The sequence below is a fragment of the Natrix helvetica genome (assembly GCF_964273705.1).
Source record: "Natrix helvetica genome assembly, chromosome: Z".
Taxonomy (NCBI): Eukaryota; Metazoa; Chordata; class Lepidosauria; order Squamata; family Natricidae; genus Natrix; species Natrix helvetica.
The window spans coordinates 106,328,190-106,347,572 of NC_138554.1; the positions used below are offsets into that span (position 1 = coordinate 106,328,190).

At 36.9% G+C, this 19,383-nt stretch overlaps 1 protein-coding gene across 7 annotated transcripts in view; it reads left to right on the plus strand.

Annotated features, from left to right (window-relative positions):
- THSD7A (thrombospondin type 1 domain containing 7A) overlaps positions 1 to 19,035 on the plus strand; it is a 342,001-nt gene extending 322,966 nt beyond the window's left edge. For all 7 annotated transcript variants that reach the window (XM_081970895.1, XM_081970893.1, XM_081970890.1 and 4 more), the window contains 6 exons: positions 4,361 to 4,534; positions 5,739 to 5,834; positions 10,096 to 10,178; positions 11,437 to 11,644; positions 13,753 to 13,840; positions 14,303 to 19,035. In XM_081970895.1, coding sequence (XP_081827021.1) covers positions 4,361 to 4,534; positions 5,739 to 5,834; positions 10,096 to 10,178; positions 11,437 to 11,644; positions 13,753 to 13,840; positions 14,303 to 14,387 — 734 coding nt within the window. In that variant the 3' untranslated portion in view covers positions 14,388 to 19,035. The remainder of the gene's footprint in view (positions 1 to 4,360; positions 4,535 to 5,738; positions 5,835 to 10,095; positions 10,179 to 11,436; positions 11,645 to 13,752; positions 13,841 to 14,302) is intronic.
- The last annotated feature ends 348 nt before the right edge of the window (positions 19,036 to 19,383 follow it).

A 19,383-nucleotide genomic window follows, 5' to 3' on the forward strand; every position in this document is an offset into this window, starting at 1 on the left:
GTTATATAACACTCTCAATAAATGTAGTAAGTTGGGAGATGAATTTTGTTAAATTGTATGAACAGACTAGTGAGAATGAGAATAGTGAGAATGATATTGTATCAGACCCCCAAAGAAATGATAATTATGATTATTAGATGAGTATCTGCTTCTCTTTCTCTTTGGAATAAGTGGTTTAAACATAAGCATTTTCATTTTTATAAGTTTCATCATTCATTTCTATTCTATAAATCATTTCTAAGCAACTTAAAACCACCCTAAGAACTGAAATCTTTTGCAATGATTCCTGAAATTCTAATTAGGAAGAATTAGGAAGACAGCGGGAGAATCAACACATTTTGATTGAACTTTACATAAAACTGCCTCCTTTTTTCATTATAAAATAAATAAACTTCTGAGCTGATTTTATTTTTTTTGCTACCCAATTCCACAAGAACATAGTATTCTTCTTAAAGGTAATATTTAACACTACAAGAACTTTCTTTTTATTCTTGGAATTTTATGGTCTTTCACTCGAAGTCCTTTTCCCACCCCACCCTATCTTTCACCAAAAAAATTAACATCCCTGTGAGGATAGGTTAACAGGGCACTTATGTTAATGTATCACAAAATGATACATGTGCCCCAATTATACATATATTGTTTATTCAATAATTCATTTCTTTACACAATGTTAGAATGTTTGCAAATAAACCTTCTTTATTAAGGCATTGTTAACACTGAGTTAATTTTACTTGTCAACATAATGTAAAGCAGCATGAATTTTTAATAGCCCATGTACTGAAATAATTAAAGTTCTGTACTCATTTGCAAGCTTGGATGCCTTTCTAGCTTTATGGCCTCCATTTACAGTATTATTTGCAAATATGACTTCAGTCCCATTTTTTTTTAAGCAGGAAATGTTTTGCCTGGTTCCCTCATTCCATAGGTGAAACTTCCATGATTTTCACAATCATAGAGTTTGCTTAGCAGAAACGGAAAATATTTTTCTGCTACAGTTAAATAATTTGATTCTTTTTATTTTTTAAAAATGAAAACCTACATGTGTTTTCTGACACTTTTTCTAAGGCCTATACATTTTGTACAGATTTTCTCGAGATACAGATTTTTATAAGCATTTTTAAAAATCTAATGTGATGCATTTTTGTACCCTGATTTCTTCATTTGTATTTCCTTATTATAGACGTTTTGCACATTTCTTTAAATTCCCAATCACACTGAGGATTGGCAAGTACAATTTGTGTGGCTTGGGTGGGGTGGGCAGTTTGCATAGGTGTGAAATAGATATGGATATAAACTATTTACACTTCCATGAAAATTGAGGTGGAACTAATTTTTCATACATTTCTGATTAGAGTTATGCAGGTTTGAGCATTTGTCAAGGACCCGAAATTCCCCAAAGAGTTCATTCATTTACAATTGCTCCAGCTTCTCTTTCTAAAGAAAATATTCATTTCCTTTAATGAATAATCCCATGTCAGCATCTTAAACGCCAAAACAAAACTGTGGCAAGGATTTTTGCTCTTATTATTTTAAATTTTCCACCCATCTTACCACAGAGTTGGGAATCCCTTGCTGCTGCAAAAATTGTTAAACTATAACACCAACCATCTGTCTTACACTTAGCAAAAGCTTCTAGGACAGGGGTGTCCAAACTTGGGAACTTTAAGACTTGTGGACTTCAACTCCCAGAATTCCCCAGCCAGCATGGCTGGCTGGGGAATTCTGGGAGTTGAAGTCCACAAGTCTTAAAGTTCCCAAGTTTGGACACCCCTGTTCTAGGACATTGTAAATAGGGGTGGGTTGCTGCCAGGGTTGCTGCCAGTTCACTTTGCACACCCTTCGCTGCCGATCCATCCTGCTACCGTTTGCTGCAAGCGCATGCGCAGTTTACTGTAAATTGTTCTGTGCATGCGCAGAACATGAAAAAAATACTAAAAAATCATGCCAGCAATGGCAGCGGCAACCATGGAACCAGTTTGGGGGCATGGCCAGCCTGGGTCACTGCCAGTTCTGTGACCAAGGCCAAAATACCACTACCAGTTTGCCCGAACCAGTGCGAACCAGTAGCAACCAACCTCTGATTGTAAACTGCTGTTGATAGTTGTGTCCGATCCATCACAAATCCCATGGACAATGTTCCTCCAAGCCTTCCTGTTCTCCACTATGCTCTGGAGTCTACTTAAGCTCACACCTACTGCTTTGGTGACTCCATCCAGCCACCTCATTCTCTGTCGTCCCCTTCTTCTTTTGCCCTCAATCTTTCCCAGCATTAAGCTCTTCTCCCGTGAGTCCTTTCTTCTCATTAGGTGGCTAAAATACAGTATTTGATTATAAAATGTAGGTCAGCAAAACTGGGCTTTCCAAAGTTTTCCCTTCCTTTCCTGAAAAAGCTCGTTTCGGATCCTTTCAAAGCATGACTAAAATGTTCAGTACTTGAAATGAGACAGGTGGGCTTTTCCCCCTGATGATGTCTATGTCCAATTCAACCTCAGAAAAGGAAGTAATAAGCTCCATTGACCTCCTTTTCATCGTCAAGTAGGAGTGTGTGATTCAAAGAGCAAAAATGTGATTAATGGCTCTTAGACGTATGTGGCTAGCCTTTCCCTTGATCATATTGAAGCAGCTGTGCTTTGCAGTTGTTGCTCTCTGAGTCAGGTTGTTTTCTTGCAGACGGTTCATTACCCAAACTGGGTACATGATCATCATTGTGTAAATGATATTACCTAGTAATGTAATGAAACATCTACAAAAAAAACGAATCCAGCTCAGAGACTACCAAGGACCCTTTGCTTCCACCTGAAGGACAAATATTTATCGCTAGCAGTTATTCTTCAGATACATGCCCACGTGTGCTCCATAATATTTTGCCCCTTGAACTTAGGCACATAGTCCTATTGCTTACCAATATTCTGCTGCCAAATCTATTTAGCTCCAATGGCTAAAAAGTTAGTTAGATTAAAACTTGGGACACCCAGGCTCAGTTCATCCTCCTTATATGGAAGGTCACTGCATGACTTTCAGGCAAATATTTCTGTCGGTTCAGCTTCAGGATTTTGGAAAACTTAGAGTGAGCTAAGTTTACATACTCTGGCTTGAGCTCTTGGGGAAAAGAATGTGATATCAATCTAATAATCATAATTAGAACCGACTTAGCACCACAGTTTCTAAACAGAAACTCACATAATCATGATAGGCTTACGATCTCACTTCCTCTTTAGTCATTAATTATCACATGACCAAAACCTAAAACTTTACTTCAGCTTTTTTGTTTTTATTTATTGCAAGCCAGTTGCAAAGCACACAAATGATAAATATATAAGCGCAGAAGGCTGAGATTGTTGTATGTTCAACCAATATCTTGGTTACAAAATTCTTTTTTCCTGCTACACTATTTTAACTTTGAACCATCACTAAATGAGGCAATTGGTGAGGATTACCGTATATACTTGAGTATAAGCCAACTCGAGTATAAGCCGAGACCCCTAATTTTACCCCCCAAAACTGGAAAAAGTTATTGACTCGAGTATAAGCCGAGGCTGGGAAATGCAGCAGCTAGATAACAATAAAATTGCTTTAATTGAGGCATGTGGAAAAGAGGAGTGCGATGGGACTGTATACACATAAACACGAATAGAAAACCAGTACTTTTTTTACATACATCTATCTATCTCCCCTGACACTCCATCCCGCTTCTTTGCTGTAAACCCCCTACCAGCACCCTCGGATCCTCCCCCGCTGACCAGGACACCCGCTCCCGAGGCACTCCTCCTCCTCCTCCGCTTGCAAAACCTGGTTTCGGCGATCAGTTCCGTCACGGATTGCGAGAGCTATGGGAGGGGGGGAAACGCTAGGAAGGGAAAGCGTGGGCGGCGTTTCACTCTAGCGGGGTCATGTGCATCTGTCGGTTTCCGGTTCGTTTTGCGAAGCTTTAGTGAGATGGTTCGGGGGAGCCGAGGAGTGGGGCAGCCGGTGGTCGTGCGGATTTTTTGTTCACTGGAGTATAAGCCGAAATGGATTTTTCAGCCCAAAAAGTGGGCTGAAAAATTCGGCTTATACTCAAGTATATACGGTACCTCTTATTTAGATTATTATTTTATTATTTATTAAATTTATGTGCTGCTCATTGTAAATAATACTGTGCAAAAATATACTTTTGTAATCTGTTAAATCATGCAAACTAAAATATATGATATAACAGTTATATACATTCATGCTTATACAGAGGTTTGGGAATGAAGTTTACTTTAAAAAAAACAAATTTGGGCAGAATGCTAACTAACTGTAAGAGATCATTACAAACCCTTTTTCTTTGCCAACATGCTAGGTCATTTATATGCCCCCTCCCTTTGCTCTGTAGGTGACTGTTACTTAAAGGAGTGGTCACACTGGAGCATTTGCCAGCTGACCTGCATCAATGGGGAAGATCTTGGTTTTGGAGGAATACAGGTTCGATCACGAGCAGTGATTGTTCAAGATGTGGAAAACCAGCACCTTTGTCCAAACCAAGCTTTGGAGACAAGACAATGCAATGGTAAGTGCCAGAATCCATAGCAAAGTATGTGCCATTCTGTTAATAAACACTAAAAAAAAAATAGCATGGGGAATCTCTCTCTCCTGTTACAGATACAGAAAACAAATGCATGCTTTTTCTCTTTGTGCTGTTTATGCAGAGGGAGGGTCCAGAGTTGAACACTGAAACATGCATTGCTCTATGTGGAAGGTCCCCAGTTCCGAGCAAATATCTCAATAACAGGGTTGGGACTCAAATGCAGCATTGCTGCCATTTATGGCAGAGTGAACTTAGTAAGATAATTCATGTGCTGATAACTTCTAGGCTTGACTCAAATAAGAGCTGCCTCTGAAGATAATTCAAAACAAAATCTGATGGGGAATATTGCTTCGACTGAGCATTGGGAAGGAAGTTGCTGAGGTTAAACAGCTTTATTAAGCTTTTTTAACCCATATTTTGGTCCAATTCAAAGTGCTGGTGCTTTTTTCAACTGGCAGGAGCTTTGAGTCAGATACCTGTTGCATTGTCCCTTCCAGGTGAGTCTAACCTTTGCTTTGGAGCAGGCATGAAACACTTATCATCTTGGCTTACCAGTACAGAACCAGGACCTTGTGCGGCGCTTCTGCACATGCACAGAAGTTTCTGCGAATGTGCAGAGATCCGTGATGACATCTGAATGGGTGGGCAGAGCCTCCCACCATCTCCACTACCAGTTCGCCTGAACTGGGACAAAGTGGCAGAATACCATCTCTGCTTTGGACCATATGAAGATAATCCTCTCAGTTTTAGAAAATCATCAAATGCCAGGATAGGAAAAAGCCCTTTAATGGTGGTATTAGTGTTACAGGATGCCAACTTAAGGGAATGTTTCTTGCTGTTCACTTTGATTTCTATATTGAACAAGTTTTATTTTTCTTAAAATTTTAAACATTTTAAATGGCAATTGATCACATGCTGCCCTTATTCGCTGTGCGGCCATTTGTTATGGGTATTCATTTTTAAAATCTCTACAAAATGTTTCCCTTGAAAACTAAATATTCTAAAATAAATAGGTGGTGATTGATTTCTGTAGATTTGATGTGCCATTCTAATTCCTGCTCATGGGGTGATCTTATTAATAAAACTAAAAGTAAAACTAAAATGAAAAGCAAAATGGAAGGCAACCGCCAGGCATAACTTTCCAAGCCAAAAGCTAGAATATAATCTTTCCATCTTTTCAATTCAGATGGCCTTTGTTATGAATACAATTGGATGGCCAGTGCATGGAAGGGATCATCTCGAACTGTATGGTGCCAGAGATCAGATGGTTTAAATGTTACAGGTAATATTAACTTTACTCTCTTTTTTACATTATTGAATAAACTAAATTATTTTTAGAAATTATAGAAGAGGACCTTCTGTAGGAATTTTCTAGGGTTTTTGTATTAGGGATAGAAAGAATATGGCTATTCATACGTTATTGAAAGAGAACTCATATCACACCCTCTCAACACAGCTATAATCCAGCAGAAGTTAGAGTCTATCAACATACGGAATGGGCATATAATTCTTATTCCTAATTTAGATAAAGCAACGAAGTTGAATTAGAATTGCTGATAGAAGGCTAAATGAATGAGCTCCAATGTTGTACCTTATTTTCCAAGAACAGCTTACTTGAACCTGGATGGATTTGATTTTGAGTAGACATATGCAGAATCTCTTATAATAATTACATCTATTTAGATCTGACTCATTAAAATTTTGAATATAAAAACTTCAACATGAACATTTCAGAACTTGCTATGTAGAGAAACCATACAAAGTCTGCATAAAAAATCAGCGAGCAATTGACATTTCTGTATGTGAAGTTTAGCCTTGAATGTTAATCAAAAACAATTTTCATAATAGCCTGAAACTCATCATGGATTTCAGTGCCAGTATAAATTTCCAAAAATTAGCAGTATAAATGTCTATGATTAATTAAGAGATTACTCAATTCTTATAGTCCTTTAATCTATGGATAGCTGCCATGAGGCAGTAGGAAGTTATTTAGAAGCCATTAAAGAACTTTTCTATGGAAAGCCTTTAAATTCTTGATAGGAATAGAAGTGTGTCAGAGCTCTTAAGGTCTCTTGATAAATGTTAATGACTACTTATAAAAGCCTATAATAATTAGCTATCATTTCTATAGCACTGAGAATATCTAGTTAATAGGAAAGTCAGTCATAGTCAAATAGCTTTTGCTTTAGCTACAATACAATTTGATACATAACAGTATCATTCATTCAACAGCTTCCCATCTATTTTATTCACTTATTCCTTAACAGTGAGTCATGTTAAAAACATTGGGGTTTTGACTGAAGTCTCATGGCCATCATGTTGACATTTTGACCTTTACCCAAGTGTAAATAAAATAAACTCTTAATCAACATACGCAGTTTTACATCTTACTGTTTCAAGAAATAAGTACCTACATACCAATGAAACCACTGAAAAAGCAAGATGCAACTGTGCTAGATTTTGAGTGGAATATCTCCATTGAAATTTATAGTCTGCCTATTCTATTCTCTGGCCATTTGGCATTAAGTGAAGTGCTTATTTGACCATGGGGAGGTTTTTATTTCCTTCCTATTGAAGCCTCTGTCACCATACTTTTTTTTAGAGAGAGAGAATCTAATAATCCTCAGAACCTTCTTTACAGAGCCAGGAAGATAGGATAGAAATCATGAGCCCAATCTTGTATACAACTGGCAGACAAGATGATTCCTGGCCGAGGGTTTTCATAGCCAAATTGCCAACTACTCCTTGAGCAGAAGGTGGCTGGTAGTTTAGGAAAATCCTCAAATTGGATATCAGGCCTGAATATTAATGTCCAATTCCTATTACATCAGATCCTAGACCAGGAGGCTATCCAGACAGTCACTCAAGCCTTGGTCATCCCATCTATAGAGAATATGTTTTGTACATGTGTGTGTGTGTGTGTGTGTGTGTGTGCGTGTGTTATATATAACAAGCCCGAAGATGGCAGGTGAGATCTTGCCGAAACGTTGCAAAGACAATCTCAATCTTACACGGGAAAAGACCCGAATACAACAAAACCAGCACATACATACATACATACATACATACATACATACATACATACATGTGTGTGTTGTATTTTGTGCTGATAAATAAATAAAGGGAGACTAGTATGGATCCATTTCAAGCTATTTAGCTCCCATCAGCTAGCCATACCCTTACTGGGATTTGAACCTGGGATGTGTTACATATTAGGCAGACTTGCTAGCCACTACACCACCGGTTCTCCTCTTTTATCAGCTAATATATATATGTTTTGTATTTGTGCTGATAAATAAATAAAGGGAGACTAGTATGGATCCATTTCGAGCTATTTAGCTCTCATCAGCTAGCCATACCCTTATTTATCAGCACAAATACAACACAAATATATAAAAAAAGGTAACATTAAAAATAAAAATATGGGTTTCTGTCTGGATGGTTTTCTGTGATGAGCTTACGCAATACATTTTCATAAGATTGTTCTTAAAGATCACTTAGAAGCTTCAACGTATCCAGAATATATGTGGTAGGACATAACCACAGCACACTCAATTAACACCTCCAATTTATGAGTTGCATTTCTTGCCATTAAGTTCTGTGTGCACCTCAAGGTGTTGATTAACATCTATAAAACTCTTAATAGCATTGGCCCTGATTATCTGAGACACACAAAGTTGACATGCTCAAGATAAATCAAAGAGTGTTTATAGGATGAGACTCAGGAAGTTGGTTTTTTCTATCAAAGAGAAACTCTCTAGAACAACAATTCCTTCCAAGATTCCTTTCCTGCCCTTGTTTAAATTGTTCTTAAAAATATGGCATTTATCCAGGAGTTTGGGCATAAGTTTTGTTGCGATTTCTAGACATCACTTTTGTTATTGTTATAATATATTGGTTTTTTAAATCTATTTTTTATCATGGCACACTATAGCTGGGGAGCCTTATAAATTTGAGAAATGAATAAATAAACATTAGTTAAGCAGAAACTGGGTTGCATTCCTCAAATTATGTCGTTCTTGCTAGAATATTTTCCAACAATTTATGTACATTGCTTTATAATTAATGTATTAAACAGCTAAATTGTCTTCTAGAAGTAGCCAAATGTTTTCACTGCATGCATAATTTGGCTGGCTATGAGATGGTTATACATGTTCATTTGATTGCTCTGAACAATTTCAAAATGTTGATTAAAAGATACATGGTAAGATTATATTTACATTTGTAATTGCTTAGAACACAGTTGTTTTCGTTTTTTTGGACTTCCATCACAGTATGATTGTTTCGTGTGGCCTTTTGATATCTACATTTTACTTTTGCAGATACCTTAATTCACAATGAAATGGGTGAGGAAGCAGTTTCTTCCTGTAGTTCCTCAGATGGCTGACATATTTTAAGAAAGGCAATTGCAGGCATGTGCAACTGATGCCCGAACGTACACACATTTTATCATGTCAGCTAGCAACATTGATTTGGCAATCAGTGTCACTCCTTTGGTTAACATACAGTTGCCTAATTGCACCTAACTGCATCTACCGCTGTTCAGATTTCTACATTGTTTTTCACCATTGTGCGGGATGGGCGTGGTTATTTTACAGTAATTGGTGCTTCAGTCAACATTTATTTATTCGATTTGTATTATCTCTCTTTACTCACTGAAGCCCAATAGATTGCCAGAGTGAATATAAGGTACATAACTTGGCTTTGTTATTACAGAGACAAAAGTAGAGAACTAGGCATCTCCAAAGGCTGGCAACATGAATTTTAGCTCAGAATAATGGTGAAAACCTATGTAAGATTTAATGAATACAAGTAACCATGCTGAATTAATAACCTCCATCCACTGAGAATCAAGACCAAAACCCAAAGAAAGCTCGTGCCTTGGGAACTGATAACTTATTTTCCTCATTACAATTAGAAATACAGCATTTTCCTTTCACAGTTATATATCTTTTGGGGTGCTAGTGATATACAGGTGTGCCCAGGAGGGACGAAGAATTTCATTTCCATCATCTAAGAACTTTTTTGGGGAGTACAGGTATGGGAGCTGGGCCATTAATTTAACAGCATAAAATTGCAAAGGAGGTGAACATAGTCTTAAATATCACTTACTTCATTCTTTTGGTGACGCCTGTTCATTTGCTCAGTGTGTTGAGAGGTGAAATTTAAAGGAGAGCAGTGCCTTGTATCATGTTATCGCCTTTACTCAGTATGATGTTCACATTTGTGAATAATTAGGGCTCCTCCCATGAGGAATACAAAGTAGAAAACCATTAATTCCCACCACATTTTCACACCCCAAGACGGTTACTTATTTGAGTTAGAAATAGGAAGATGATATCTAGCGTATTAATATTCCCAAAGAGATGTTAAGTGAAACAAATTCAGTAGTTTTGCTATACTTTTTCCCAATAGCATGCACAAGAACTGAGAACATCTTCTCTTCCATTATGGATTGGTGGTTTTTTTTTCCTAGATAAAGCAGGTATTTCCCGGTTAGTAAATTATGATTGTGCCAAAATGCCATTTGTTTTGTTCTGCAGGAGGTTGCTTAATGATGCACCAACCAGATGTGGACAGGTCATGTAAGCCAGCATGCAGCCAGTCCCATTCTTACTGTAGTGAGGTATGTGCTACTACAGGTCAGGTTTTTTACATAGGGCCACAGGGTCATTGGTCGTGCATCATATTAGAACAGTAGGAAACCCCACAATGCTTTAACTGGAAACCCTGTTGCAAGCACCACCTTAAAGACTGGTGAAAGATATTTTTACCCTCTTGGCCATTATTTTGCATCTTTTGCAGAGTTCCATTCTTATGCTTCATATTGTTTAGTGAGAGTTCCGAGCATTACCACTGAGGAAACGTCTCTTTAGTCTTCTTTGACAAGAAGAAGGGCAGGCAAATAAAAGAGAGTTAAATTGGCCACACCATTCTTGAAGAAAGATGGTTACATACATTGTTTTAAGCCTCTCTGACACTCTAAAGCTCAAGTTGAGCTATTAGTCAAAATGAAAAATCCACTTTAGTTAGTAAAGGCTGTAAGCAGAGAGCAAAGCTGAATTATTGGAAACTGAATTACAGTATACAAGCTCTTGGGCTTGACCTGCACCCTTGTATATCTGCCCTAGTAGACAGTTTTACCAATCTTGATATTACATTCCCTAAATCTGGCATGGAAAGGGGTACCATCTTGTCTAGCCAACTTGTCATTTTCAATCAGTGGATCTTGGGGATTATAGAAATTGAGAGCAATAGGTGTGGAGGGGGGGGGGGCAATGAACAACCCTTCAATCTACTGTACCTTGGACCAGCTCTGACTGCCCCAAGCTCAGCTGAGATAGTCAGCCCTTGCTGCTCCTTCATAGCAGCAGGTCTTCTTCATTCTTGACTGGGGCATTTCCAAGGTGCTTACTATTTGTATGAGAATCAGGCTTTGACATACACTATAATAAAACATAAAGTTCTGCATTTTTGACTTCCCCGGTATAAAAATCCTATACACAAAGATATGATCAAAACGATGCACAACATTTATAGGCTGCAATGGGTAAAACAAATACCATTATATTAAAGAACTGGGTGAAGGATATTCAATATTGTATCTCTTTTAATTGCATGCACATAAACAATTAGACTGTAATGCACGGCTTACATTGCAGTTCTTGTTTCTTGATTCAAAATGGCTGGGAACTACACTGACTTTTTGTCCAGCATTTATTGTTGTTTTATGGAGAAGAGACCCCAGAAACATTAACCAAAAAAGTTCACGATCATGTGCTTCTCTGGGGTCATGGATTGCTCGTCTACGTTGTGCTATTTTCTGTGGCTTTTGAAGTGATATGATTTTTGCTACAGTGTGTAAAACATTTGTTCCTCTGCAGACCAGAATGTGTGCTTGTGAAGAAGGATATACAGAAGTTATGTCTTCTAATGGCACACTTGAGCAGTGCACTCGTATTCCGGTGGTAGTTATCCCCACAGTGGATCATAAAGAAGATGTGAAAACTAGTCGTGCTGTAAACCCCACACAGACACCTATCACCACACCAGGACGAGGAAGAACTTGGTTCCTCCAACCTTTTGCCCCAGGTGAAATTTCACATGGATAGTTAGTGATATTAGGTTATATAAATTGAATGGAGTAAAAAAAATTGTAGACATTTATAGTATCATATGATACTTTTAGAAGGTAGAGAGATCAGTGATTCTTGGTCATACTACCTCATGCCATTCTAGTCATGAGGTGGCTTTTCGGGTGCGTTTCAAGGTGTTGACCATCATCTTCAAGGCGCTCCATGGCACAGGACCTAGTTATTTGCGGGATCGTATCCTGTCCCATACATCCCTTCGGCCGATTCGCTCACACAGAGAGGGACTCCTCCGGGTGTCGTCCACTAGGCTGTGCCAGCGGGCAACGCCTAGGAGGAGGGCCTTCTCTGTGATGGGCCCGACCCTCTGGAATGACCTTCCCCCTGACATTAGAATGACTACGGACCTCCGCTCCTTCCGTCAGAAACTTAAAACCCACCTGTTTCAGCTAGCCGGCCTGGCCTAATTCCAGCTTTCCCACCTCAGTTTTATTTTTAAATTTTTATGATTGGTTTTATGGTCGAAGTTTTTAATTTTTATAAATTCGTACAGGGGCTATTTAATCTAATTTTAGCTATGTATACTATTGTTTGTATGATTTTTTAAATTTACACCTGTACACCGCCCCGAGTCCCTTCGGGGAGAGGGGGCGGTCTAGAAATCTAATTAATTAAATTAAATTAATTAGTCATTAATACTATACAAAGGAGTTCCAATTATTTTCAGTCTCTTCTGTACTCTTGTTATACTATAGAAGCTTTTTGGTTTATTGATACTTCCACTCAGCATGTCAAAAATGATTTTTTTTTAAATGCCATGGATATTTAATAAATAAATAAAAATATAAAATATTTATTTATAAATATTTATAAATATTTATTTATAAAATAAATATCCATGGCATTATCTTAGACAAGGTTTAATCATCACAAAATTATCTCTTGCACAAGTAGTTGCTCTAGCATATACTTGGCGAATGTTTTTGGCACCAAGTGCCGAAATGGGAGCGGGCGCATGTGCATGAGTACAAAGGAACTCTGGAAACCAGAAGAACAGCACGCTGGGAGCTGAGCTTCCGGCGTGCACATGCATGCCAGTCACCTGGTCTTCTGGTTTCTGGCATGCATGCACGTGCAAAGCCCAGCTGACTGGCACGCACATGCATGCTGGAACCCAGAAGAGCAATGGGCGATGGTTGGCGTGCCCGGAGAGATGGCTCTGTGTGCCACTTCTGGCACGTGTCTATATGTTTGCCATCACAGGCCTAGAATGCAACCCTATCTATAGGAATTACATAGGAATAAGTTTAGCTTGAACAGAACACAAGAACAGAGTTGGAAGAGGCCTTGGAAGTCTTCTAGTCAACTCCCTGCTCAAGTAAGAAACGCAAAACTACTTCAGGCAAATTGTTATCCAACCTCTTTTTAAAGACCTCTAGTATTGGAGCACCCTCAACTTCTAGAGGCAAGTCATTCCACTGATCGTTTTAACTTTCAGGAAATTTCTCCTTTGTGGTAGGTTGCTTCTCTCCTTGATTAGTTTTCCTTCATTGTTTCTTGTCCTGCCTTCAGGTGCTTCTCTTAGCTCTGAATAAAGGTTTTGTGACCAAGAAAGGAGGAGGGAGAAGAATTAAATAACATTATATAAAGCATCTACTAATTCATAGTCATCAAACAGTTTTAATGATCAAGAGAAAAACAACCACATTTAACATTTTTATTGGTATTCTTGGGGAAAAATCAAAAACATAACTATTCCCTTCTTTGTCTGAAGTTATATTAATTTGATCAATAATATACAAAAGAATCAAACCATTAAAAGATCTTACAAGTTTCCAAAAACATGAATTCTAGGCACATTAATGGATACTACATCTGATACAAGACAAACACATTCCTCAAATTGGTGCTTGAATACAGATTTTGTTCTTCATTCTTCACCATCTTTTCTATTGAGATGCGTCAAGAAAAGATATAATCTCACTTACTAGCCAAGCAAACTTGTGTAACATCAAAAATGCATCATTTGTTGATAAAACTAACTGTACTTTCTAAAAATATCCGATCGGCACTAACTGATTACTAATGACTAACATACATTTATTTTAGATGGGAAGCTGAAGACCTGGGTTTATGGTGTAGCTGCTGGTGCATTTGTTTTGCTCATCTTTGTAATATCTATGGTCTATCTAGCCTGGTGAGTGTTATCATTTTTTATACTTTTTCCTCCTGGTAACTTTTTCCAACCATTTTGTTATCAGTACAATGGAAATGGGCTGCTATCTTTTGACTTCCCAATCTGATTTATATTCCTACTATCCTGTCTGAAATTTTCTCCTTGGGTGGGAATATGTGTAGAAGTGAGTTTGCTAAATAGTTTGGTCAAGTAATTGTCCAGAGCTACTGGGTGGTAACCTAATTATTTATTTGGCTGTGACACGTCAATACTTTTGTAATTACAGTTCTTTTTCTTTTTCTTTTCTTCAGAATCTTGTAGATAAAAGCTTACATATCTGACCCAAACCAATTTAAACCAAATTATTAAAAGTGAGACTGCTTATAAACCTGTGTTGCCATCCTGAATGAAATGAATAGCAAACCCATCTGTCTGTTAGCTTAATCTGTTAGATTAGTGACTGTTTACTTTTGCTTATTGCAGTAAAAAGCCAAAGAAACCACAGAGGAGACAGAATAACCGCCTGAAACCTTTAACCCTGGCTTATGATGGAGATGCGGACATGTAAAATAATTGCTTCCCATACTTTAAACTTTTGAAACAGTAGTATTGAAAAACAGCATGCACATTGTGGACATTACCAAACAGATGTTACACAAGACAAAGGGGGAAAAAAGATAAGATGGATGGCTATGGATGTTCTAAGAAGGAGTCTTTGTCCGTGACCACCAATTGGTACAGCAAATTCCAGTGGCCATTTTCAGTTGTAAGCACATCAGCTGAGCATCTTTATGCAGCGCTCTTTGAAACATACAAACTATAAAACCACTTGCATATTATATTGAGATTTGGGAGTGTTGATACCAGAACAGTCTGCTGCATTAATCTAACTTTACTCAGTAAGCATGGGAAGATCATACCAGGTTGTCTATAATGCTTTATATCCAACATATATATATATATATATATATATATATATACTCAGTTGCATCATAGATTAAAAAAAATCTCTCAAATGATATACTGGTTAAAACACAACAACTTAGTGTTTAGCATCTTGTAAACTTTAATTGAGAATAACAAAACATTGAACAAGTTTTGGCATTTTTGGACGACATGAGGCAGATTTCTGAACTAGCTTTTCAAAGGGGTAAAGACTTGCAAAATTTTTGTCTTGTTACCAGTCCCAGGTACTAATGCACTACTACCACACACATTTATCAAGGAGTTAAGACTCTTCAGGTTCAAAATTTTATACAAGTTGTCTGGACATTTAATATCTATGTGTAATACTTTTTACTTTCTCTAACTCTCAAACTGTTGCCTGGAACTTTTTTGCTACAGATAAGGCAATTTTTTTTGCACTATATTAGTGCCACATGATATGCACTTATTAATGAGTATTGCCATAGAAACTGTCTCTTTTCAGTAAGGGTGATGGTGAAAATCCTACATCAGACAGACATTTGTCAGTAAATTTTTGATTCCTAATAAAAATAGAGATCGGTTTCCAAAATGTTACTGGATAAACCAGTTAACACAATTACTGTTTATATACCAGTCTTGTAAAAGCAGCTGTTTTTTAGTCAAAATCCTGGCAGTAATGTAAGTGTCTACTTTCAGACTCTGACCAACTTCTACAGTTAGTAGATTTTCAAGTTGATTTCTTATTTCTTTGAAGGTTGTAAATGACTAGATTTTTATATTGCTAACTTTATAAAAAAGAAAAAAAAAGAAAAAAGTGGTTGTGCACTAATCTTGGGAAAAATACTTAACTAAACAGTGTCCCAATATGTTCAATGGAAGGAATATGAATTTACTACTTATTTTTCTCCTGCTAATGGAAAGTATTTCATGGATGAAGGATTGATAGTCCTGCTCTTCCTATTTGGGATAATCTGATATCTTGAGTTGGTTTGATTTTTTTTTTTTTTGGTGGGAACTTTTTTTTCAGGACAATGGCTTATATAGATTATTTTTAAAAATATATTCTGATTCATCGTTGTCAGATACCTAATCCAAGATGGAAAATGTAATGTGTTGATGGAACTTTCTCACTTGAAATGCCTCTGTAGTTATTTTAAGAGATAGAAATGATATTTTCAGCATTCTTTTGAATTGAACTATCATGGTACATAACAACCTACAAGCTTTTCCTCCAACATGCAACTTTTAATGTAATCATACTGGTAATATAGCTGCTCCATATCTTTTATCTGCTCCCATCCTGAGGTTTGTATTAAAACATGAATCCAATTTTATTGCTATTCAAAACCATTTAACATTTCCAAAAAAAATAATGCCTTTCAAACAATGTCTGTTTAAGATCCTCTGTATATATCTCTAGTTATGAACAGATAAATAAGCAATATAGCTCATCAACTTTATCAGACTCCTGTTACACACGATATTATTAGTTCTGACATCTCAGGTCTTTGTCAATAAGCTAAATCTTCTTAATATGTGCATTATGCCTGGAGCATTATATCGTGATTAATTAAATCAGGCAATGTGCTGCCTATAGCTCCCTCTTCAGACCCTTGCCAGGCTTTTTAAAAGCACATTTTTTCTTTTTAAAAAAAGTACAGGGGAAACTGGTCCCTGAACTGTGAAGCACTTGGGGTTATCTGTGGTAGTATATCAAAATCTGCAGGATGATAGATGTGGTTTTGTGATTAAAGCCCTATTCTTTTATAAGTAATATTTGACTTATACTCATTCATTTAAGACAGACACACCACTCCTGTGGTTATATGATCACAATTTGGCCATTCGTCAACCAGCTCACCTATACCATAGTTGTGGTGTTTTGTGGTCACTTGACTGCCTTCCCACATTGACAGCATTCTTATCCAGCTTCCAAAAAATTAAGAAATCCAAATTCACTTAAACAACTGTATGGTTCACCTAATAACCATGTGAAATTCACTTAACTACCTTGGTGATTCGCTTAACTATGGTGGAAATAGTTGTAAAATCTGGTCCAGTCCGGTGTCAACTTGTTTAATGGCTGCATTGCTTAGCAACTGATATTCCAGTTCAGTTGTGGCCATAAGTAAAAGACTTTGGTTGTGCACTGCACACAACACGATGTGAGAAGGTCTCCAAAGCAGCAGCTCTTAGCCTTATAGGTTGCAACAGCCTCAACATCTGTAATGGGAATGATCTTGAAGATTGGGGGGGGGGACCCACAACTAGGCAACAATTGGATATAAGGCATCTGAGCCTGTAAGAAGGAATGTGGATGTGGCAAACATCTCAGAAGGAACCCTCACTAGTTTCTTGGGCTGCAAAGGCAAGGAGACAGAGAAATGTACTCTCAGACTTGCAAACCTGATGTCATTCTTGCAAGATTGTCCAGAGATGGAGCACACCCAATGAACTAATTAGGCTTCATTGTAAGTTTACATTAGCAGAATCTTGTAAGTCCCAAGGTGATTCCCACATGCCTTTATCACACTTCAAGGAGGGCTGTTTTACATTTGCATGTCTGATGAGCCCTCCTTTACTCAACTATAAGATAAAGTATGAAACAGTATTCTTAATTCATCAATAGAAGTAAATTCTCCAGACTTGTGTAATTATTGTATAGTGGGAAGCTTTCCATTCTCCATTAAGACGTATACGAATTATACTGTATCTAAGGTGAAGCAGAATATTTTGGTCTCCAGAAAGTTTTGGGTTTTGGATATGCTTTGCATCACACTCTAATCTACTCTGACATTCCTTTTTTCAGTCCAGCATCTGGGAAAAACATCACTGGTATTTGAGGTAAGACTATAGACATTACTTATGGTCTCTGGGGCCAACACTATTTGTAAAAATTAGGCACCTACTGTATAACCCCTGCAAAGCCTTCCTCTGCGATATATATCTTGGGTATGGGATGGTGGTTTAGCTCAGTCTTTATCTTGATTCACATTCTGTTCACTGAGAATTCTGCCACACAATCTAGCCATAATGTTTTCAATGTTGATACAGGTTCAGAAATTGTCTACCTTAATACTGTTGAGGGTATTTAAAAAGGTGCTCCCATATGAGGTGAATCTACAGTTATCAGCATGAAAGAGGAACGCTCTAAGCATCCTTGAGCAACAGCTGTTAGCAAAACAAATACACCATTCAACCAGTTTACTCACATTATATCTCTCAAAGATACCAATAGAACCACCAAACTTGATTATATTCAACATGGTAATATTAACATGGTCATTTGGAAACAAGTCAAATGTGTTCAGTAGAATTTAGTCTCAAGTAAGGAGTGCAGCCCAGAAAGGTAAGATGTGCAAAATGCTTAGAGTTTTCTTTTAATGTAAAGCAAGTAAATTATTTAAATCGTCATTGGGCCAACGAAAAAGTCAGAAACAGCCTGGATTGTGTTAAATTTAGCAAACAAAAAGTAGTATTGAATCTGTGATTGCAAATATCTTATCTGTATAAGATGAAGTTGTTTTTAAAATCTGTTTCTACAAATCCAGTGCCTAAATCAGCCACAGCAGTAAATTTTTAACTTGTAAAAAAATAACATTTTCAGTTATTCTATATCTTTAATCCATCCTGGAAATACTGAGTGTGCATTTTCTCAATTCTGTTCTGTTTGTAACTTCAGTTTATAAATGGTAGTTTTAAAATATGATTACATTTGCTAGTTCTTCCAACATTTTCAGTTTTAAAAACTCCACTGTGTGACATATGTTTTGAGTATTTTTCCCCAAATGTAATGCTGTAAAATGATTAATTTTAAATCATGTAAACAACATTGTAAAAGAAAGCTTTGGAAAGAAAAGAAATATCTTTTAACGTTTTGTAAATTTTGCTTACCCAAAGTAAAAAGAAAATTCTTTTGCATAATGTTCAATGCAATTCGAGTGTTTACTAAGAAATTAACCCTGTTGCATTCAGTAGGGTTTATATTCAACTAAGTATGCACAGGATTGCAGCCACAATTTACTTGAATTTTCTGTTCTCTTTTCCTTAGATTATGAACATGAATGACTGGGGAAATGTTTACTTTTTGTTAATTTGTAAGCATTTTCATTTTTTAATTATGATTTTTTCTTTTTTAATGGACAACACATTTATATACAGCTGTGTGTATATTGTCACCAAACTTTATTCAGTTAATGTGGAACAAGTGAAAATGTAAATGTACTTACATTTTCAAATGGGATATTTGTACATAACTGAGATGATGCAAACAATAAATATTAACTCAAAATGGATAAGTGACTTAACTGCTTTGTTGTGTTGCTGCATTGGAGTAAGTAGGTGCAACTTTCACCTTTAGGAATGAAACACTAATAGTAACACTGCATGCCACCAATAGTCTTAAGGTCCAGAAATTCATTATCATTCTTCTCATTTAAACTAAAAGCCTTTTGGTATTTTAAATATTCAAATGATTGCCACAGCTGGACATAAACACCTTCTCCACTGTACATATAAAAGACACAGTAGGTGTTAATTCTTGAGACCCTTCCAGAAGAAGAACATTTTCAAAAATGTTTCAATGGCAAGACTTCTCTTAACTCTATAACAATACTACTAAAATGTCCCATGGAAAA